The sequence below is a fragment of the Tauraco erythrolophus genome, chromosome 24 (genome assembly GCF_009769465.1).
Source record: "Tauraco erythrolophus isolate bTauEry1 chromosome 24, bTauEry1.pri, whole genome shotgun sequence".
NCBI classification, from domain to species: Eukaryota; Metazoa; Chordata; class Aves; order Musophagiformes; family Musophagidae; genus Tauraco; species Tauraco erythrolophus.
Window position 1 is genome coordinate 7,958,351 of NC_141488.1, and position 23,895 is coordinate 7,982,245.

The 23,895-nt window shown below is 53.3% G+C and overlaps 1 protein-coding gene across 1 annotated transcript in view; it reads right to left on the bottom strand.

The window, feature by feature from the left end:
* GRIK3 (glutamate ionotropic receptor kainate type subunit 3) overlaps positions 1–22,807 on the bottom strand; it is a 114,651-nt gene extending 91,844 nt beyond the window's left edge. The window contains exon 1 of the mRNA XM_086626059.1: positions 22,693–22,807. Coding sequence (XP_086482185.1) covers positions 22,693–22,807 — 115 coding nt within the window. The remainder of the gene's footprint in view (positions 1–22,692) is intronic.
* Positions 22,808–23,895: the final 1,088 nt, after the last annotated feature.

A 23,895-nucleotide genomic window follows, 5' to 3' on the forward strand; every position in this document is an offset into this window, starting at 1 on the left:
TGTCTGGGTCAACACCAAAACCAGCGCTAAGTCTGGCGTTTTTGTTACTTGTTGCTGCAAGCGCAGCGCTCGGAGCCACGCGCACGCTCGGGCTCCGCAAACAAGTGTGCGTGCACGTGCACACCCAGGCACACGTGTGTGCCCGCCCCAGGGCTTGGCCAGCTGGGCCTTTGTGTACAGGGAAAGGAACGTATGGGCAGAGGGAGCCCGCGCTGCTGGCACAGACCTGTGGGGCCAGACTTCTGTCATCTTTAGAGAAAGGCTTTTCCTATAAGACAGATCTTTAAGCAGCATCGTGTCAAAACGAGCCAACGGTTTCTTCACTTCACGGGCTGAGACGGCGGCTGTAAACAAACCCCGATTCGGAACCCAAAACGAGGAAGCAGAGAAATTCCCGACCTGTCATTTACACCCAGGGATCGGGCAGAGGCAGCCTGGCCCGTTTCACCGGGCGCTCTACCTAACGCCTGAATTAATCATCAGGTCCTCTCGCTCCACCTCTGCATGCTCAAAGCAAACACTACGTAGTTTTTTTTCTTTATATACACAAACTATGAGGCTGCAGAAGATAGCCTTTCAAACTGAGGAATTATTGCTGCCTCCTGGCTTCTGTGTCCATCTATCAAAGCAACTGCCAACAAAGCGCGGAGTCTTTGGCCTTGCGTGCACTGAAAGATGCCAAGCAAGGGAAATACAGATGTGATGAGTACAGTTCACTGCAGAGAGGTATTTCTATGGCCTTTACACTCCCATCACTGAAACAGTCAGTCTTTGAGAGACCAGGAATCCTAAAGATGCTGCTTCTGCTCCCACCGTCTGCAGCTCTCAGAGCTCCCAGGGTTTGCCATCCCCCCCACCAGCGCTGCAGGCTGGAGAAACTCCAGCACTGCAGGACCAGGTTGTTTCTCCATCCGAGACTGAGCTGTACACGGGGTTCTCTCTCCTTTACATGCTACTGCTTACAAACCATCACTGCTTGGGAAAAAGAAAGAAATAAAGAAAAATTGCTAGTGGAGACAACCGTTTGTCCACAAGTACTCCCCTTATTTTAGGAGCTGCACACAATCGTCTTGAATCCATTTGCTTCAGTTGTTTCCAGAAGAGCGAAGCAGTTGGGATGCCTCCGCTCCCCTGGGCTGTCAGAACTGCCCGGGGGCTGCGGGGTCTCCGGCAGAGGAGGGACCCGGCCCCGCGGCCACCGGCGGAGCAGAGGGGAGAGCAGCACCCTGCTCTGGGGTGCCATGCTCACAAAGTGGCTGCCTCCTCCCACCCTGCACAGGCGGTGGAGATGACTGAGGAAGAAATAAAATCCTAAGACAGGAGCAGCTAACTAACCCATCTGCCCCTGAGAGGGTTCTTGCTCGTCCCTGCTGCAAGGGGAGCAGTGGGTGGCTGAGATCTGCTTTGTTTTGCAAGGCAAGTTACCAGTGACAGACAAATTACCAAAATCCAGTAAATATTATAAACCACCTGCGTACACAAACTCACTTTTCCTTTAAACAAAGGCGCCCCTGGCAGTGCCTGGCTCCAGGGCTTTGCAAATGCTGTTCTGGAAATATTTTCTCAGGTGCTCTCAAACATTTCCATGTCGGCCTCTCTTGAGCTACATGCTTAAATGACCCTGGGACGGAGCTAGCTGCCTAATTTTAGGTACTGAAATGTGAAAGATTGAGCCAAATGTGGCAAAGCCGCCTTTCCAGCCTGGAGCGAGGCTGCGGCAGAACCTCCTGCGGGTTCCTTGAGTCACTGGGATGGCCGAGGGCAAACAGGGAATCGCCCTGGGGCTGTACGACAGAGAGAGAACTTAACCTTACCTGGTTTCTTCCCTACCAGCCCTTAGCCTGCGTGTTTGCTCCCAATTTCGTTCACCTTGTAGTAAGCCCACAGCTCCTGGGTTTGCCACCTCAGCCCCATGAGCTGCACTGAGCCCCAGTTGCTGGCAGGGTTGCTGCAACACGTCGGAGCACCGCGTGCTCCTGACCTTCCCCTGCCCACCTCCAGCAGCGTTTGGGCTCTCTCAGATGGTTTCCAGATCCACCCACCTCTCATCTCCCAGAGACAAACGTTTATCTGCAGGGCAGTGCTCTGAGCTGGAGTGGCCGTGCCCCTGCCCTGGCACCTGGCCGAGGCTGGCAGTCGGTGGAGAAGGTGGTGCCTTTCTAGGGGGATGGGCTGTGGCATGGTCTCCTCGTCAGCACAGAGTCTGTTAGCGAGCCGGAAGGAGATCCAGATGTTGAGCAGCTGCAGAGGGCACACACAGCCACAGGGTGCCGAGGGTAGGCTGGGTGGGAAGAGGGCTCCTCTGCAAGAACAACCGGGCAGTGTCTCGTCCCTTCCTATTTACGTTTTGCATACTCCAGAGGCGGCTGCCAAGGACTGCAGCCACGCAACGGAGCTGCGGCCTTCAGCTGTCAGAAAGATGATCTCAATTCTGCTGAAAAGTTCACATCTGACAAAATACTTCTGCTGGGCTGTCTTGGGTATCCTTGGGATCGTGGAAGCGCTGCAGGAGCAGGGAAGGACGGGTGGAGGCACTTGCTGTGCCTTACGGTGAGGTTAAGGACGTGCTGTGCAGCACCACCAAGGGATGTGCTGTTAGACACTTTTCAGATGGAGCCACGTTAAGTTCCCCAGAAGGAGCAAACCTCATCGTCTCTAAGCAGGACCATCCCCCACATTGCCCGTTAAAAGCTGTTGGGGTGTTTTATAGTAAGGAGCTACAGCGAGGAACAGGCGCAGCCGGCTGCACGGGCACAAGAGCCGTACGCGGGGTAACCCTCGTCCCCATCCCAGTCTCCTCCTGGAGACAACCTCCGCGGAGAAAGTTCCTCAAACCTCATTCAGAGCGAGAGAAGGAGTTGCAACCGGGAGCTGCCAGGAGGGAAATGCTCACACGGCATCGCTGCCCCGTGGCGGCGGGCAGGACGGGACGGTGGCGGTGGGCGCACAGCAGTGCCCTTTTTCTGTGTCTCTGGCAGCCAATTACTCATTCCCAGTGCGGCAGTCTGTCCTTAATTTGGCAGTTAGGGGGTTGTTGAAGGAAATAACGCGGCAATGTCCTCTTAGTGGGAGTCTCAAAAACAATATTCTGAGAGACAGGAGAGAATTAATGCGAAAATGTGGTGTTTACAAGCCCCCGTCACTGCCCATGCTTGAAGGACTGACTATTAACACCTGGTCAACAAGAAGATCTTTCTCTAAAGATTTTTTAAAAGGCATCAAGGATGATATTGAAGAGCATGAAAATAATCTGATTAATATGATGTCTCCTTGAAACATTTCTGAAAAGTGTGAAGTGCTACTTTTACTGCAGTGTACTTTTCCGTCACAAAGTGAAAATCAAAGTGCAGAACAACACAAAATGCAGAGATCCTTACTACATGGAATAATGAGGCCATAAAACCAAACAATAAAGTTAAATAATTTACCATAAATATCTAAAGCTCTCAAATTATTCTCTACATTAACTGCCTATGTTTAAAATGATCTTTGCATTCACCATGTCACAGATGGCAACATCAGACAAGAGAGTCCTTGACAAAATCTCGCTGTAATTATTCTTTCCACAGCTGCAGTTATTTTAATGCCTTTTCAGTTAAGCTGAAAGAGACGCACACATTTTATAAATAAGGGCTTTTAACCACTTTGACAATGAAGCATTTGAAACGTACAGTGCAAAAAAAACCAACCCCAAAACTTTCACTGCATCTTGAAACCTGGGAGAGCAACTGTGCAGGCTCGGAGCAGGAAGACAACTGCTCTTTCTACAGCATTATTTAGCAATTAGAGCTAAAATTACGTTGATTGTAACGGCCTGAGAGAGCGGTTACTAGCAACTTTCGGAGTTGCTCAGACACAATCTAACAATTAGTTTTATTTTGGCTAGCAGCTCGGAAGAGTCCCGTCTCCATTGAGAAACTGCCCCTCAAGGACAGACAGGAGCTGGGACTCACTTCCAGGAGAAGGAGGCCAAGGTTACACTGCTCAGGACCCAAGTGCTCAGCTGCAGTCTGAGTTTGGTTGGCTTTTCGTGTTTGTTTTGTTTTTTTCCCAAAGTGCTTTAAATCACTGTGGCAATTCCTTCTCCTCAGGGGCCACTGTGAGACACCGTGAGCATCTCCTGCCCCCAGAAAAACTGCCAGATGGGGTGTCCAGCCCTGGTTTGGTGGTGTGCTGCGTTCCCAAAGCCCGTGCACTGCTACACGGCCCCGCTCGGGTTGCCCAAGGAATGAGGATGATTTCCTCAGCAGCTAGGAAATCTTGAGCTGAAGCACCAAAATTTCAGCTCCTGCAGGAGTTTGTGAAAGTGCTGCAGAGCCATGTGTGACCTTCGCTCTTGTGAAAGCCTTCAAAACACCTCTCCCCTACATCTATGTTTCAGGAGTCTGAATAAGTGGCCGTATTTTTTAAAGCTCCGAACACTCAACAGCTCTTGGGAAAAACAAAAGATGCTGAATCCTCTTCAAGTGAAGTTTGCTCCGCTCCCAGCAAGTTGCAGCTGCTTCTCCCTCCCCCCCTTTAAGCTGTCTATTAGTTTAAAAGAAACGTGTGGAGACACCACTAAAATGATGATAGCTGTACTGGGAGGATATTTTCCCATTTAAACCAAATCAAGAGAAATGAAAGAACAGAAGATCGGTGGGAGGTTTTTCAAAGTGTGATCCTAGCAAGCTTTGACGTGCAAAGACGTCGTCGCGGTCTCCGCTGCTCGCAGCCCAGGGAAGGCTGATTAATGAAGGTTATTGTCGGGGAGGCCTGGCTTTGTGCTCAACGCTGAAAGGCACCAACCCTCAAAGTATTCAGCAGGATACAATAACAGATTGTGTGCAGTTAGCCTTAGAAAACAAACGTGCTCTCTCTTATATAGGATCATAGCCCATCCATCACCGATTGGCATTAAATACCGCACACGCCAGCGTACGTAATTAGCAATACGTGAAATCTAAATGTTATTTTAAAGGAGCTGGAACAACAAAAAAGAAGGGAGTGATGTTCATATTTTCCTTCCACTTTGCAGCATCTTTTCTGTCCTCGCCGGGGTCCCCAGAGAACAGCCGTCTCCAGCCCAGTGGCGGGAAGGGCAGTTACTGGGATCCCTCCTGCATCCGCCACCCTCACTCCCGCACTGCTGGGATGCAGCTGCCTCCGTCACCGCTCCCAGGATGGGGCCAGTCCCTGCTAAAGCCTCTGCTGATCCTCTTACTAGATTGAGACTGCAAACGAAATACAACTGTAGAGCTGAAATGGGGAAAATAGGATTTTTTATGAGACACAGTGTGCACCGTGTTAATGGGCTGCTCGTAAACCGCGGCTTGCCTCGAAACCCTCTGCGAAATCCATCGCACATCTCCCCGTGCTTATTCCATCTGCCTACAAAAGGAAACAAGGGCGTCAATTCTCTCTGGGAGAAACGGCGCCGCGTTGTAAATCCCTTTGGTTTGCTCAGTGGCTCACCAGCCCTGCGCGGCCACGCCGGGCCCGGGACACGGTGAGGGGCTCTCGGTGACCCGGAGAGCGGTGGTGCCGCGGTGCTGCCGGCGGAGCGGCCCTGGGAACCCATCTGTCCCCATCTCCCCTCTTACTCCAGTATATCTTTGCGGACGCGGCGGTGCAGGACAGGGCAGGGACCCCGATGCCGCACGCAGTGTATAAACCTGCGGCCCCCGGTCTCTGCCAGCGTTGGGATTCGGGGGGAGAGGGCAGTGACGCTCCCCAGGGCAGTGACACTCCGCAGGGCAGCTCTGCCAACCTGAGGCTCCGGGTGCCAGTCTCTTATCCTGCTTTTTTTTTTGCGCTGCACCATATAGTATCAGCCACACAATTAAGAGCTATATTTTAAGCCCTTGAATAAACAAACAAATGTCATCCTGGAAACTGTCAGGCATCCCTCATGGGGTCCCCGTGTTCCTCAGTTTTGAGTCTCAGGCTGATAATTAAAAGTAAAAAAAAATCACTTATGCAAATTACCATCACATCATGCTGTGGAGCTCGCAGAAAGCCGTTGTCACTTCCTATTGCAAACTGCTTGAGTTAAAGGGGGCCTGGATTTTTTAAAAGAGAGGCCAAGAGAAGTCACTTGGCTGGATGAGAAGCAGCTCTCTGCAGACAGGTGTCCTGAGGGCTCTTCCTAACGCAGGCTGCCCGGGAAAGCCTGGCACAGGACGGGATAACGACACGGGCATGTCCCTGTTTGCCTGTTTCACGATCCCCAAGTGCAGAAGAGCCTGGGGCAGAGGGGGTTCAGACGCAGCGGGCGAGGCAGCAGCGCAGGATGCCTGAGGTTCCCATAAATATCACGCAATATTTTGGCCTTGGGTGCACCTGCCGAGGTTGCTCCTTCTCACCAGGACTTACGGCCAAAAGGAGCCGCAAAGCCGGCGCTGTCTCCTGCGGGGGAACGGCCTGACGCTCTTCGCCACGGCTGTGACGGAGCCCCAGCTGCTGTTGCGGGCGGCTGCTGCTGAAGAGCATCCTTGACCTGAGTGGACCCAGCGAGCGTTCCCGTCCCTGGGGAGCTCTGGCATCCGTCAGCGTAAAGTATCCGTGGCCCAACCTCTCTCCTGCAGCACCTTGGCTCTGCCAAACCCCAGGATTGAAGCCGTCTGTACAGGCAAGAGGCTGCTCCCAAGGCATGAGAACACTGCACGGTCACCGTCCCACCAGGCAGCAGCACCCTGTCCTGCCGGGCAGCAGCACCCCATCCCACTGGGCAGCAGCACCCCATCCCACCAGGCAGCAGCACCCCGTCCCGGCCCCCTCCCCGCTGCGCAGACCCCGCTGAAGCTCAGCCCTGCGCCGCAGCCGCGTCTGCGCCGGGATGCGTTTGGCACCGACTGACATGCAGAATCCTTGATCGTATGGATCTGGCTGGGGAGCCAAATGATCGGGAGCTTATTATAGCCTCCTTTTTAATTAAGTGTCTCAAATAGGGATTTAATTGGGATGTAATAGCACACACTATTGTACATTAGTCGAATACCAAGGGATTATTAAGAGTATGTTTTTAAGGCTTTACAGTCCCATATTGAGTAAACAGTTGTTAAATTTCAATAAATAACTTTTTAAATCTACGTTAAATAAGCAGTTAAGCATATTTAGGATACTCGTTTTTTTCAGAATGACTCCAGTCAGAGAGTCCCGGGTCGTAATCTCAGTATTTTACTGGTTTAACAGGGCTGTGCCTGCTCGTACCTATTTGCCTGCCTCAAAGACCCGCCTGGGTGCTCAAAGACTCTCTTGGAGTCTTTAAACCCCTCCGCCCGGGAGCGGGGAGCGCTCAGCCCCGTTTTCCAAGCGCAGCATTAAGGCACCGAAGAGCAAAGTCGTTTGTTGGAAGCCACGCGGGGTGTCTGTGACAGCACGGAGCAGGAGCCAACGGAAGATCAAAAAATGCTTTTCTAAAAATAAGGCTTTGAAAGTCTGTAAAGGAAACGCGGCTCTAACGAACCGCGATGTTGTGATCAAACCCACAATTAGTCCTGTGCTCCACTTGTCACTGACGTTGGTAACGAACATACAAATGTCCCACGAGCCCCAACATCTAACGAACGTTTCCATCCGTTTGCTGCTTGTGTCCAGGGAATACCAGATCGGGGCAAAGGGCTCCAGGAGGGCCAACAGGAGATGGCCTGGCACCAGGCTTTGCTCCCTGGCCGGCAGCTCTCACCCGTGCTGCACCAGGAGGCTCCTTCTAAGATGGCACATCAGAAACAACGGGTGTAACCCCCCCATTACCATGGCAGGGAATAATTTAGCACTCACTTAACCTTTGTGTTAAGGTTGATCTTGAGCTTCCTACTGCTCTCTACAGCCATGGTGTTCTTACCATGGATGCTCAGCGTATCCCGGGGAGTAACTTGGAATTCATGAGAAGCTACTCAAGAACATAAATAACGCGTGCTCCGCATTAGGGGTAGTTAGCACCATCACAGCAATCCAGAGGAAGAACCTGCCCAGGTGCCACCAGCCATTCCCTCTGAAATCCATCACTGTCATGTAGGTTTTGTCAGCTGAAATCAAGGGGTGGTTAACCCTTTAACATCCAGGCTATTTAGAAATAATTATTGTTATTATGAATCAAAAGTGATGGCTTAACAGGTTGCAAAACTGGATGTATAAAAAAACCCAAAATGAAGTAGTGTGGCCGCAAAGGAAAAATCATTAGCTCCCTAGTGGGTTTTCAAGTAATTTGCCAGCAATAAAAATGCAAAAACACATTTCGATGTGTAATGATCATAAATAATTCTTGGACAAGAATTCTTTCCAGGACTCACAAGTCCACTCCCTTAATGGCAAATTTTATTACCCTGGTTTCTCTGTGTTTTCTTTCAAAATGCTGCTGTCATAACAATTTACGAATTACAGTCCTCTTGGCATAAACTTTCATAATTCATGTGGAAATAGGTTTCCCCACAAACACTCACAGTGCACAAAGAGTCATGTAACCACGTAGAATGACCTTAATAACGCAGTCAAAAGATATAGATCAGACTCGTGGGCCAGTGCTGAACAGAGACGGGCACCAGGTTGGGGGAAAATCTCCCAGGTGGGCTCCTGGGAGTGAGGTTGGGCGCGTCGTGGGGCCGGCGGCACGGCCAGCTCGGGAGAGGGGTGCTGTCACCGGGCTGGGGGCACCTCGGAGCATCTTTAGGAAACAAGGGAACACACTGAGCGTTTTGTTTCCAAGCACTGGCAATAGGCAAAAATCCCAACCAGCTGCTGAGGAAGCCTGTGAATGCCGTTTTTTCTTAAAATAGGAGAAAGTACAGCTTGTTCAAGATGTAAACTGTATTAATTTCTTCACTCCACTTTTGGGGGTGGAGTTGAGCATCCAAAATGAAGATAGAGGGGGAGCTGCAGTGAAGGGGACTGAGGCTGGGACTCAGGCAAGAGCAAGTGGCAGGTCGCGCCTGCCGAGGTGAAATCCTGGACAAGGATCGTGGGGTTTTCCTGTGACTCGTGTGTGTGGTTGGGTTGTGGCTTCACTCAACGTGTATGGGGGGATCCCTGGAGTGGAGAGAGAAGGAAAGAGAGTGGAAGTTATTTAGGTTAGAATTGCCTCCAAAAAGTACTAGAACTAAATGTGAATTCATAATGTAAAGATGAGGATATGCCAGTCAGGCTGGGTTCAGATTTTAGCACGCCGTTGCTCTCCCTCTGCTTGGAGGAAATGATGAAATCACTGCACTGAATGTATAAAGTTATGCTGCAAACAAGAAAATATTTCATGTTTTTCCTCAACTCACCACCACCAGATTAATGTATAAGAAAACTAAGTAAATATCGATATAACTGTCTTTTTCCTGATGGGTTTATAAATAGGTGGGCACGTGTACAAAGTTGGTCTTGTCTATGGAAACACACCACTGGGATTGAAGGTGGCTGCTAGAAGAGCAGAGGATTGTTCATATTCAACACTTCTATTTATAACTTTAATGTTAAGTGAAGTTGATAATCTGTGCAAAGACAAGCTCTACACCTTGAAAAAGGTTGCCAGCTTCATCTAAGCTTATGCACCACACTTTTGGGATAACCCTTTCCCCATGATGTAGATAAATAGGAAAAGAAACTAAAGATCCTATTTCCATTCAAATATTATGAGGCGAGGCTAGATATCACCCTGAAGCTAAATGTCCAAGGACTCATTTTGAATTTCTTACAAGTAAAGACGACAAAAACTGATCTTGCAGAAATAAAAATTTGTAAGAGGAAAAGTGCATAAAATGAGGAAGAAAATGGTTTTCTTTCTCTATAAAGGAAGAACAGATCTTTAAGATTTTATAGACCAGAAATTTAAACCAAGAACCTCCTTTTTACAGGTCCCTGTTTCAGCTTAAAATGGTCATAGCATTACTGAAGAAAAAGAAAAAAAAAAAGAATTGTGGTGGCATCCAGAGGTGCAGAAGGTGCAGGACCTTGCAGCGAGCTCCGATGGGGTTGCAGGCTCTGCAGAACTGGGGCCAGAGGAGAGGGACAAGGATTTGGAGGATCCTCCTGCAGCTTCTCCTCTGCTCCCAGGTGCACACCTGCCCAGGTTTGCAACCGTGGTTTGGGCTGCGGGAGAGCGGCCGGCGCCGTGGGTGGGGAACAAGGTGCCGGCACCGCGGGAGCTCCACGGGGCTTTGCCACCTCTCGAGATTTCAGTCTCCAGTTAAGTTTCCAACTTCTGATGTGATGGTTCAAATCAGGAAAATCCTGTCTCTGTGCCAGACAGTTAAAACTGAAAGTAATTAAAGCAAAAATCTTTTCCTGCAACAGAAAGTACTGACCATGTGGAGATAGCAAAATAATCAGTGCTTCTGCCATCGTAAGCCCACAAACCAAATTGGATTTTGAATGAAGCACATGGAGCAGTGACCTGCATATAAAACTTATGCTGACCTCCGAAAGTAATGACAGTTTGTCTCCGATTCTACTGCTAATTACAAATGCTGAATTCTGAATATTCACATTTGCGAAGGATTCATTGCTTGATTGTTTAGAAATCTAACACCAGCAAGATGCTGTGAAGTTTCTCTCTTCATATGGACAGTCCGTTGGCTGAAATTCCCGGACCTGTTCTCCGAGGCAGTTTCCTGCCCAGCTCAGCCTGAGCAGACTCCGGCAGCAAACACCCAAACTGTGAGGAGACTTTGGACCCAGACTCTTCTTCCTCACCTAAACCATCTCTAACCTTCAGGCTTGGCAATTCCGATTCTCCTGGCTTCCTGCCACGGTTGATTCTCGAGATCAGCCCTTTCCTAAACAGAGGACAGCCAGACGATCCTCCATCTACCCAAGCCCTTCAACTGCACAAGACCAACGTACCACGTAAGCGATGGGGAATGACATTGTCCTTCACCGGGGGTGAGCTCACCTCGGCTGGGCACGGGACACAGCAGAGCACGGGCAGCAAACCAGGGCAGAGATCCCAAATTAGATTAAGAACAATTTAAGCAGCCTATAATGCAAAGCAGAACCAGAGACCAGGGCAAAAATGACCTGAAGCATGATTTGCAGTGAATGTCTTTTTCTCTCATAAATAGGAGAGACACTGTGGGATGATTATCCACCCAGATTTATCTCTGCAGCTCCGTGTGTATCCTTCTGTGCTTAAAAATGTCTCACTGCCCTTTGCATTATTGCATTGCCCTTTACATTCATACCGCATAAACCTCTCAAGTACCGTAAAACTTACAAGGTGTAATATAATGTCGTGATTTTCTTTTACACACCATAAACAAAAGTCACTGGAAAAGGAATACAGAGAGGGAGACGTTATTTGGCCTGACAACAATACAGGATGAAAATATATATACAAGTCCACAGACATACACTCTTACACACTTAAAATCACAAGCTGGATTGATTATCTGGCATTGATGGATCGCTTTAATGTATTACATAGATAAGGAAATTGATTATTCCATAAATCACCATCTGCACTAAGAATCCAGTGTTAAAAAAGAAAGAGAAAATATTATAAATCTGTCTGGTACAGGCAAAGAGAAAGATTATACTTTTAAGGTTAATCATGGTGTACCTTCTGCTGCACATCCAGTGAAGGAACAACATCTCGGAGTTCTGCAGCACTAAACGACCAGTTTTCCTTCCCAAAGCTCTCTAGGAAGTCAACCTCTGTTGCGTGGCTGTGGGGCCACTCCAGGCGCTCCTGCTGCCTGTGGGCAGGGTGCCCGGGCACAGGAACCCGCAGAGCCCGCGGGCCGGGGCTCGCGCCCTGAGCTGCGGTGCTGCCGTACAGCGCGGCGGCAGCCGGGCTGGGGGAGCCACAAAAGATCTCCAGAGGGGAAGAAGGTGCCCAAAATGCTGCAGCAGATACTGATTCACAGCCAGGGTGCTGAGTGAGTGTGACTACAGCCTCCGTGCGCTGGGCTCCGGAACGGGCAGCACCCGCGCCAGCCGCGGGCGGAGGGGGGATCCTGCCCGTGCACCACCCGCCTCCAGCGGTGCCCGAGCTGCGGGGTGCGGAGTGACAGCAGAGCCAGGGGAGCACGAACGTCACAGGAACCAAGCAAAAAAGGGAGAACAAAGGAAAACGGAAATGAAAAATGGAATGTCTCGGACTCAGAAAACCATCCACCCCTGTGTCCCTCTGGAGATCTGGCCAACAGTTTTCTGGGTCTGGCTTTGGCAGGTTTGTCTCATGGTTCCTTCCCAGGAGCGAGCTTCTGCTTCCAAAGGAAAGGAGTAGGACTTAGGTGAAATGAGAGGCTTTTAAAACACTCAGCAAAGCATGTCATTGAAATGCCTTATAGCAGCATTAACAGGTAGCAGGAAATGCTCAGCTAACAGGCGTGCTTTAGGAAGGAAACACGGATGGCTGGATGCTTTCTCTGGGGAAAAGTGTTTGAAACGGTCTGTGATAAAGTTCCTGTAACAGGAATCCGTAGAAAAGAATACAAATATTTCTGCAAGTTAGGACTATGATATTGCCGAGCTGAGTTATTTCTAAAGATCTCCAGGTCCCATCCTGGTGCCATAATGTTCCTGTGACTCTCAAGGCAGAAAACAGGGCGAATGCTCCAAGCCACGCGTTGGCAGGGATGGAAATAGCACGAGATGCTGTTTGCCAAGTGTCCCACGGGTGTGACACGGCCCCCGAAGGGCAGCACTGGAGTTCTCTGGAAACCCCCTTCTTGCCCAGGAAACTCCGCTGCCCGCGCTGTAGAGTAGAAGGAATGAGAGCGCAGCTGGTGCTGTGCCCTGCCAGGATAGTTTGTCTTCCCTTCTCCAGCACGGAGGATCCAGACTGTCTCGCTGCCCGTGCCACGGTCCGATGTCCCCCGAGCAACAGAGCCCTGCTACACTGTCAGAACTCTTTCCGTGCGTATGAAAACGCAAATGGTTATAGAAACGGTTAGGAAACGGTCTTGATCTGCTCTAATTTTTACTAGAAAATATACAGCAGCCACCTTTGTGCAGAGTGTGAGAGATTAATAATTCCCCGCCAGCGAGGCATGAATCAGAGCGGCTCAGACCGAGCAGCACCTGTTCGCTTTAAAGAAAACCTTTATTTATAGGACAAGGAAAACAGCCATCTTTCCTTCCGACTCCCAGGCACCGCGGTCAGACAGACGCACGCATTACTCTTCACCGGCGGCGTAAAGCCCGACTTCCCAGCGGAGCCGCTGCCGTCGGGCAGCCGCGGTTCCGCGCTCGCCAGGAGCGCCCGCGCAGCGCTGGGCACCCCGGGACCGCGCTGGCGGTGCAGGTGTGGTGCGTGCAGCTCCCAGAGCAAACCCTGCCTCTGTCCTTGCTGGGAAAACCTGTTCTCAGATCCTCTGCCAAGCGTGTGCTGGGGCCGTTCGCTCCGGTGGTACGAAGATCAGCGCTGTTTAACGGGCAACCTCTGCCGCAGCGGGAAGAGCCCCTCCGCCCCGTAGCCAGGCAGGCGCCGTGTCTCGCAGGGGGTGGAATTCGAAATCATGGCTGTGACTTCCCTCGGAGTGCTTTGAATTCACTGCAGACTAACCAGCAAGTCTAACACTTCAGTCCCAAAAGACAGCCGTAACTCAGCTAAATTTGTGGGTTACACCAGATTTTATTTACTGTTCCATCCTGGGAGATCAGTGAGAGCTGACAGCCATCTATCCATTAAAGTGGGGGAAAGCCGCCCACAGCTCGCGCTGGTTCTCTCGCCGTACACCTCACATCCTTAATCCAATTTGGATTTTGCAGTACCAGCCCCGTTGTTTTCAGAAGGGCTCGTGTGCCTGTTCACCTGGGTGCTGCTGAGTTCAGAGAGCTGGTGTGCTCACCTCCGAGGCCCCGGGCTGAACAAAGGACATGCTGTAGCAATCACATGTCATTACCAGCTAATGAGCATCCAGTGGCCTGTGTGAGAGCAGTCAATGGCCTCTTCCCATTCCTTATTGGACGTGAACCACCGTTACAAGCCGAACTGCTGCAGTGGCGCTAATGAATGCTCCTGAAGCTGCTGTTTGCAGATGTCAAGGATGGAAGGCTAATTTAAATCAATCAGTCCCAAAAGCCTTTGTAGTGTGCTTAGTGCTGTGGTAGCTGGGAATCTGGATACCCCTCGGTGGGGATCCCTGGGTGCCCAGTTTCCAGCATGATGAGCAACGTGCAAGGCCCAAATTCAAGAATTCATCTGAACAGTTACGTGATTTTAAGTCTTTGCTTTGTTCCTTTGATATTAGCTGGTTTATTTGTCTGCTTAAAAACTTTCGTGAACTGGGATGTGTTTCTGACTCGGTAACTACACAGACTAAATTCCTAATCCGAGGTGCAAATACTCTTTGTTTTGGTGTACTCTTTAGACTTAGCGTGACTTGAGCAAAAGGCCAGGCTGTACTTCAGAGAAAAAAAATGCTGGAGGCTTTTTCTCTGGGTGGGTGAATCTTTGGTGCATCAGTTCCTGGCAGGGCTGAGCCGGGCACCAACCAGTGCCTCTCCAGACCTTCACCAGCAGTGCTGGTCCCGTGCATGGTGGAGGAGCTGTGTCCCACTGCTGGGACTGTGGGCGTGGGGAGGCTGGTGGGGAGCTGGTGGGGCGGCTGCGGGGCAGCTGGCGGGGTGGCTGTGGGGCGGCTATGGGGAGGCTGGCAGAGCAGCTTGGCAGGACAGCTCCGTTTGCTCCGGCTGTGTGATACCCGAGTGAGCCATCTTGTAGCAGAGCCACGCTCTTGCCCAGGCAGCTGACAAAATGTGTTACAGCATCTTTTGGGCTGCCTGGGAGAGCCTTTACCTGCAGCTGCAAAGGGCACAGGTGGGAGCAAATTACAGCTGAAAACCAGAGCCCTGTTCCCAAAATCTCCCGTGCCCAGATCTTTGCAGTTTATCACCGTCGTGCAGCACCTTGTGCCCCACTAAAGCGGCTTCTCAAGGGAGTAGTTACTGCGCAGTCTCTCTCCGCCGATGCCAGGCTGCGCGGTCTCCCCCTCTAAGGAACCTCTAATCAAGAGGCCAGAAATCTTGTATTTCCTATTTCCTCCTCTCGTCCTTTTGCACTACTGAGCATCGTGGCAGATTTATTCCACCACTCCCACAGCATCAGCATCATCTCATGACTTTAAACTCTGTGATCACCAAGAGACCACTCTCTTCCCGTGCCGGTCCTCGTTACCGGAGGCTGCACAGCGAGCGCCTGTGCCCCACTTGGGCTGCCCGGCTCCTGGGAGCCTTTTGGAGCCCTGTCCTTCCTGCTGTTTTCCAGGTCACGATGCTTTCCCAAGTGTCCCCGGCCCGCGGGGGTAGTACTGAATGTGCCGGTTTCTCCCTCACTGCTTCACAATTCCGATTTTTATCCCAGGTCTGACCCCACGTGGAGTGGGGCTGGTTGATGGCTGGGGCACAGCAACAAAAGCCAAAGCCTGGCCAGGTCCCTGGGCTAAAATGTTAAATCACACAGATACAGCAAGGTGGCCAGGGTTTGCGTTCCTCTCCTGATTTACACCGCTGCAGGGGCTGGGCAACTGGTGTATGCTGGGGTTAGTTCGGAGCAGCGTTGGGGTTTGCCTCTGATGCACGGGTACCCCGCAGCTCTCCGCCGCGGTGTGTGCAACCAAACGGCATTTTCCGGATTATCCTTCCTCCCAGAAATTACGGAGCAGTCGCATCCGTATTTATGGATTTATGCACAGTGTCTTGCTGGGGTTCTACAGCACAAGGATTGATGCTGCTGAACGCTCAGGTAACACCCGCCACGGCAGCGTCTCATGGTGCCAAATCCGGAGCTGTGGTGTTGGATGAAGGTTCCCACGGGGCAGCACAGTGGGGGGGCGGCTGGGGGGCAGAGCAAAAGGGGTGACAGAGGCAGCCACAAAGAAAAGCTGGTGCTGGAGCAAAGACAAAGCAGCAAACTGGGCCCTCCACCTGCTGCAGGAGCTCTGGCTTGTGGTAAGGACCTGCAGCTGGTTTAGGCTTTATTGGGAGTAATAAATACCAGCACGTTGTCTCTGGTTTTACTGTTAATGAACAATGGTAGTAATGCATGAAGCCCCATCACATCTGAATCCCCCTTATGTCAGCCCCAACCAAGACAATCCCAGCCTGGAAGAACAAGCTGGAATCTCCACGGTGCCCCGAAGCCCATGGGACCCGCGGGCGCAGCGGCAGAATCCCCCGGGCAGGCGCTGCAAACGGCAGCAGCTGCAGCCCCAGCGACATCCGTTCTCGTGGCTGTGAGCAGGAGAAGCAGCGCTCCCCGGTCCACGTCTGCTCCCTCCGGCCGCAGCGCCAGCGCCGTTTTTATCCCCGCCTGCAGCCCTCAGCTCCTCTCCACCGTTCGCCTCGCTCCCCCCTCGCCCGTTGAGTTCTGGTGCTTTCAACTCGTTATCAGCCTCGCCCAGAGACTTCCACCAGCCGCCTGCTAAGTGTGCAAAGACAAAAAGGAAGTCTAGACGGCATCACATCAAACCTCTAGCCAAAATGAGGGAGAGGAGATGGCGCAGCATCGCTGGTGGAGAAGGGCGGTACGTTGGATTACGAGGCTCAATGCGTGCTGCAAACAGACTGCGCGCTGTCGGGTTTTGTTTGATAGTGTGTCTCCTTGAGAGACTCCGGCATCGTAGCTGTTCTGGCAGAGCTGCTCCATGTAAATGCTTGGAAATTAGTGATGATAGCTAGTACGGGAAAGCAGCGTTCAGGAGCTGGGAGGAGGAAGGTGGCCAGAAGCACCCGGGCAGGATGGGAGCCGGTGGGGCACAGTGCCCTCTGCTGCGTGCTGGCCCCGGCCGACTGCGGCATCGCACTGACAGCAGACAGAGGAGGAAAAGCTGGATTTCATGTAGGATTGCTAATTTAGTGGAAGTGCTGATCCGTACCAAAGGAGCACTTCATTTACCAGGACAGGAGAGATCCAACTTTGCTGTAGATTGAATGACTTTTAGTGTTGTTCTGTGCACGGCTGCGTCGTGAAGGCTTCGCAGGAATCTCGTCATAATATCAACCTCCGTTTAGTTTCATCAATAAAAACATCCAGAGATGACGAAATTAAGCTTGATGCAGTGGCAGTGGATTTGCACCTGCTGGCAGTAAACCCGGAAGGGGCAATGCAGCGTGAGCCCGCAGCGCGCACGCGCGTGTGTGCACACAGGGGCAGAGCGACCTCGTCCACCCGTGCCACAAAGCCCACGCCAGGCTCCTTCCCCACTCGGGTTCTGCACAAATGTGCTGACTTCCAGCCCGTGGGGGATGTCGCCGGTGCGCGTGCTCGGGGGGACGTGCCCGCTCCGAGGAAGCAGCCCAGCACTAAGTAGGTCTGTTTATTTTGGCGCTATTCCTGCCCCCGTGATGAATGAATGAGGGTCTATTTTTTTCTGGTTTGTGGTTTGATCTTAATTTCCTGTATGAAGTTCTCAAGAGGATGCCAAGATCAAATAATTAGACTATTCTGCGATAAAGAGGTAACATTGTTATTCAAATGTATTCAGAATTAATTTACCACCAAACAATTTACACTGCCACCCTTATATCCTCCTGAAATTACTAGAATATGTTATCTGACACACAAAGCATCTCATGACCTGAAATAACTTTATCAACCATTAAATGCTTGAGCAGTGGGTGCGTGGCCACAGAAATACGCATGGAAACGCAGGAGAAAGCCACAAAGGCAACAGAGTGATTTAAAACCAGGAAAAAACAAACAAGCAAAAAATAAAATAGCACTTTACTTGCAACAGTGAACATGCAGAAAGCAGAAGCCCGAAGCAGCCCATCAGCGCGCGGGGCCCCAGGAGTGCGGGGCCGGATTCTGCTCTCCCGCACCCTGTGCGAGTCGCCGCCGGAGCTGCCGCAGGTTCGTCCCGGCAGCTCAGCCCACTCCCGTGCCGCAGGGACGAGTCCCCCGGTCACATCTCCTGAGCCCGCGGCGGCTCTCAGGGGCTGAGAAGCTGCTGCTGTGCCGCGCTCCGCGCCGGGCAGGGGAAGCGGGTCGGTCCGGGTTCGGTTTCTGCCTGCTCCTGCCCCGCCACGTTGCGTCGCCTCACCGGCCGCACGGAGACTCTCCGCACTGCTGGGCGCTCCGTGGCCCCCGGAGCCGGGGGGGTTCGTGCTGGCTCGGCTCTGACACCGCATCTCCCAGCCCGGAGCCATCCAGGCTGGAGCGCCGAGAGCCGGGCTGGGCGCCTGGCAGCCCTCCCGAAGGACACGGCCAAACCCGTCATCCAGCTCGGGCTGCACAGAAAAACGCTGGAGCTGCCCTCCCCAGGGTCACCAACCTGGCACCCACATGCCCCACGGCCACCCAGCGCCGTGGGCACTGCCTTGTGCAGCCTCGACGAGCCTGCCTTTGCCTTTATTTTTAAAAATTAAACTTTGTTTGCAGAGTGTGGGAAGGTGATTTCAAAATAAAATTCCAGACAGGCATAATAAGCCTCGGAAAAGCCAATCACACAGAGGAGGATAATTATCCGCAGAATTTGTTTTCTATGTATTTATATAAAATAATCAATGATTTTTTTTTCCACTCAGACTCCAATCCGATTTGATTGTCTTTTCTGTGTTACTTGCAAATCATACAAACAGTCGATGCCCTGACCCCTTCTCTGCACGAACACAGCCTAGAAAGAGACTACAAGAAATCAAATCCGATAAATTCCTCCATGCAGGACTGTTTGTTCAAAAGCTTATCTGGAGCCCGGTCCTGTTCACAGCGACTTCGGCGATACAAGAGTGGGACTTTCAGACATGATTGAAGTATAATTATTGCCACAAACACCAGCGGGAATATAACCTTAGTGAAAAAAAAACAACAAAAGCAGGAACGCAGAGGTGAAAGTGATTCCTTTTAAAATGTAGAGAACAAAATGAAATCCCTCCCAGGCACAGCGCAGGTCTCCTGCAGACGAAGGGTGAGGTGAGTGTGCGGCCGGGGCTGGGGGGGACGCAGGTGCTGGGTGGGCCGGGGACCCTCCCCGTCACCTCCTGCCACGTCTGCTGCTCTGCCTGCAGGAGCAGGGGTGGGCAAGGGCAACGATGGCAGCGGGGCTGCGCGGTTTTGGTGTCACCCCCTCGCAGCAGCGCTTGAATACAAACAAACCCACTAATCAACACATGCGAGTGCTAAAATTGGATTGACGGCTCCCGTGGTCTATTTTTTACAATTACTTATTAATCTCAAGCCGTTGGCATCCATCTCATCTGCACGTATATCTCGCTAACACATCATCCATCAAAATAATCACTCTGAGTAATTTCTGATGGTGCTTCAGCGGCGCACAGCAGTCGAAACCGGTCTGCTATGAAACGCGGGTCCTTCAGGCCCCACGTGCGGCACCGTCTCCAGCCATCCCGCCGCGCTGCGTTAGGGCTCCACAAAATGGCATCGAGCTCCCGTCTGTCCCTTCGAAGGGGTGCTACTACGGCTTTTTAATCCAAGAGAAGGTTGGATAAATAGGCCACCTACGGTACCTTGATCATCTTGCGCTCCCTGCTTGTGCTATATGAGGGGCATGATATTGCAAATACTGCGCTGCTCGGTGCAGCACTCGATAACAGGTATCATCTCACTGATCTCATCCGCAGTCAGGGCTGGCAGCATCACAGACTACTCTCAGTCACAGTGGTGTAAACACGGAGTAACTCCACTCGCACCGTTACGGTTACCTGCCGTTATACCGGAATAACTCGGAGCTGAATCGAGCACCTTGAGCGTGCAGCAGATCGAGAGGGTGTTTTCTGGTACATTCTCAAATATTTAACAGATTGCATAATAATTGAACAGCTGCTGAATAAGCTTCAGATACAAACTCCTATTGATAAAAAAAATCCAGCAACGAGGCACAGATTTTCTTTGTATGTGTGTACGTATAGATTATGTTTAGATGTGTAGATTAAATATTTATATTTTACTCATGAGAGAAAGAGCGCTTTTGGCTTTTCCTTCCCGTTCTTAGATATCTCTCCCTGTATTTATTTTAATAGTCAGCTTCACAGGAAAGCAAGAGAGCTTTGAAAAGTTACCTGGCTTCTCTCTGGTTTGATTTTCAGTTCTAAAACAATACTTATTTAAGTGTTCTACGCTTCTTGGCATAACCTAATAATTAAAAGAATAACTTGAAAGCCAGAGCAGCTTTGCACAAATTCATGCAGGGGGAAAAAGCTGCAATTTTCCAGTGGGCTGAAAAAGAGGTCAAAACTACGCCGGTTTGAGCTGAGAGCGAAGGTAAACAGAGATCTCCCTGCAGCCCCTTGAAAGCCTTTTTCTGATCTCTAAGTCTCTTGTTTTACTGATCAAGAAAAAGGCTAAACGAGGTGCTGAATGTTTGGGCATTTCTCCGCAATTAAAGTGAGGCCGTTCCTGCGCAAGGCACGGTGATGGCACCGTGGTGGCAGAGGCAGTGCCCAGCGGGGTGCCGGTGGCGGGCAGCCCTGCCTGCCCCCCTGCCTGCCTGCCCCCCTCCTTCCCACCTGCCCACTCCACGTACGTGTGGCCAGCCCAGCACGATCGTACCCCCCCGGCCCTGCTCCTGGGGCAGCTCCGAGCTGAGCTGGGAGCTCCCGGTGCCGGGGAGCAGAGCCACGGCAGAGCCCGGTGGTTCCGGGGAAGGGCTGGCAGCAGTCTCTGAGTCGAAAGCTCCGCCATCCCTTTGTGCAGTTGCTTTGAGCCCTGTCTAGAAAATCCATTTTCAGGACAACTGAGGCACCTGACTTGAGGCTAAACACCTCCACAGAGCCACAGGGATGCTCCTGCACTTGAACGTCTCCCACGAGCCACGCTGGTATGCCCAGAGGTCTCGGCACCCCCCACCCTAATGACTTCAGCCCCTTCCTCCACGAGCATCTGTTTGGCAGCTGCAGCCCCTCACACACCTCCTTCGGAGCGTCAGCCTGGCAGCACGCCAGGTCTTCCCACCAAGGATCAGGCCCGCTGCTGCCAAGCTGAAAGCAGGACGAGCTGCGAGCCCAGCACCCCGGCTGCGACAGGAGCCTCCTGGGCACGCGGCTTACGGTCCTGATGGGGATCTGCGCCCTGGGAGCCGTGCGGAAGCGAAATGCCGTGGCTGCCGTGCGGTACCCTCAGTGAGAACAGGCTGGTGGTAGATGGGGGGGGGACTGTGCCACGGCACAGCGGGTTGCCTCCTCCCTGCTTGCCCGGTGGGACTGGCAAAGCCTGGCGTGCCCTGTCAGCAGAGACAGGAGCTTTCCTGGGAGTGGGTTTCTGTCGCGCAAACCATTCCCAGCTGTTGCGGGCCATGGCTGAGCGCACCCAGCAGCTTGGCTCTAGGGAAAGTTCAGCCGGCGCCAGGGCCCGGGCCCTGGAGGCAGCTCTGTTCACCTTTTCCACCACCGTTTCTGGCACCACAACATGCACAGGACCACGTCTGCCTGGAGTGCCTTGTTCACAGAAGTCCAGGGGAGAGCAGATGTTCACCCTGCAGGAATCAAGCCCTTGTCCCTGAGACAATCTCGGCCGTGCAGTCACTCAAAACCACGCTTGGGGGTGACGGTGTTTTACTTCAGAGAGCGGCTGTCCCTCAGGACTGGCAGTTTTCTCTTACTGGCTTTTGCATTGCTGATGTGCAGTTGCACTGGGATAAATAAGACCCATTTTTTCCACTCTAAAATATTCACAAATCTATTCAGTCTTCACTAGTTTCTCTGGGTTAGAATTTGGTCCCTGAAAAGACAGGTAAACCTCTCCTTATAATTTTTACTGAGGCAGACAGCAGATCCCTGGGAATGTGTACTGATGGCAAAGTACATGGGATGTAACGGAAAAGCAGTGCCGTTCTTTACATGACATGCTTAAAACAAGTATCTCGTTTAATTAGAAAAAGAAAGATCATAGACTCCTTCCCAAGCTGTTATCTGTGCAATTACTTTATGTAACATTATTAAAAATTAATTTTCCCCAGAACCTCAGCAATTTAATGAAACATGCCTGGCCCTCAGCAGCGGCTGTGGCGTAACCAGCCTGCTGGTACCCTCCGGGCAACTGGGCTCGGTGCCGCAGGCCCCCCCGAGCTGCCTGTCCCTTGTGCTGGGCACCTCTGGCCCTGGGTCAAAGCACCTCTGCACAGCACCCCCACTGCAGCAGGCTCAACACCTCTCCTCGCAGCGGCACAGCACCCCGCCTTGCACTGGCACAGCACCCCGCCTTGCACCGGGCACTGCAGCCCCCCTCTCCGGGGGCTCAGCATCCTCTTCTCCAGGGGCATGGCAGCCCTCCTCGTAGGACACTCAGCATCCCCCTTTCCAGGGGCACAGCATCCCCCTCTCCAGGACCACAGCATCCCCTTCCCAGGGGCACAGCATCCCCTTTCCAGGGGCACAGCATCCCCTTCTCCAGGGGCTCAGCATCCCCCTTTCCACGGGCACAGCATCCCCCTTTCCACGGGCACAGCATCCCCTTCTCCAGGGGCACAGCATCCCTCTCTCCAGGGGCACGGCAGCCCTCCTCGCACCGGGCACCGCAGCCCTCCATGCAGCAGGCACAGCATCTCTCCTCTCCGGGGGCTCAGCACCCCCCTCTCTTTGCCCGGTGCCCGGCACCCCCACTGCACCGTGCCCAGGGCGGCTGCCCGCACCGGGCGCGCTGCCCCCTCGGCAGCGGCCCCGCACCGCTCCGTGCCGGGACAAGGCTCCGCACCGCTCCGCGCCCCGCGCCGCTCCGCGCCCGCTCGCAGCCCCCTTCCCGGCACCGGGCAGCGCATCCCCCGCCCCGGCACCGCGCCGCGAACTTGGTGCCGCGCTGCCGGCCCGTCCCCGCGGGCGAGGCGGCCTTACCTATCCGGATGACATGCGGCATCCCGTGCGAGCACTGGCCCCAGAAGCCGCCGACCAGGAGCGCTGCCCAGTATTCCCAGAGCACGCCGCGGAGCGCCGGCCAGAGATGGGGCATCGTTGGGGAGGGCGCGGGCCGGCGCGGCCCTACGGCCCCAGGGGCAGCGGGGGAGCGGGCGGCTGCTGCCCGGGGCTCAGGCGGAGCGGCCGGTCGGCGCCGAGGCCGGACCGCTCATGGCACATCTTAGTGCGGCCGCGCCGGCCCGTCCCGCGGCAACCGCTCCGAGCCGAGCCGAGCCGCTCCGTGCCCCTCCGCTCCGTGCCGAGCCGTGCCGGGCCGTGCGGTGCCGGTGCCGGTCGGGCGGCACCTGCGGAGCCGGGGCTGCCGGTGCGCCCGCAGGAGCGGTCTGTCCCCTCCTACCACTGATGCGCGCGGCTCGCGCAAAGCCCCGGAGTGGAGCGTGCCCACACTCACACACACACACACACACACACACACACACACACTCACACCCCCCCCCGACACACACCGACACGTTGGCACCCGCCCGCTCCCCCGGGGCGAGGGCAGGGCCGGCTCGGCGGGTCCCGGGCTGGCAGTGCCGTCGGCGGGCGCGGCGCAGGAAGCGGCCGCGGACCCTCGGCGGGGACCGCGGGGCTGGGGGTGGCAGCGGCGCGGGGGTACCGGCGGTTCCGGCAGCCCCGGGGGGTACCGGCGTCCCTCTGCCCTCGACAGCCCCCTGTCCCGCAGATGCCAGGGGCCCCGCTGTCCCCGGAGACCCCGCTGTCCCCTATGTCCCCTGTGTCCCCGACAGCCTCTCCGCCGGGTGCCGGACGAGGCGGGGCAGCATCGCTCGGGCCGGGGCCCGGCCGTTCCCGGGGCGGCGGGCGGGTACCGGGGGGCCGGGGCCGCTGGAGCGGCGGGACCCGCGGGCGGGCGCCCAGCCCGGGCTCCGCAGCCGGGAGTTTAATGACCTCGGTGACAGAGACAAAGGGCTGCGCGGGCACAGACAAGTAGGCTGCTTTGTCAACTTGCTGGGCTAGGCTAGGGCGAATTTATTTTTTCTCATTTAAATAATTCGATCTATTCCATCATTTCCAATCGCTCCCATTTGCCAGCTGTCTGCTAACTGCATTGCCTGGAACATCTGAAGAGCAAATCTTTAATTTTCTTACAAACATACTATGGCTCCGTATCTGTTCATC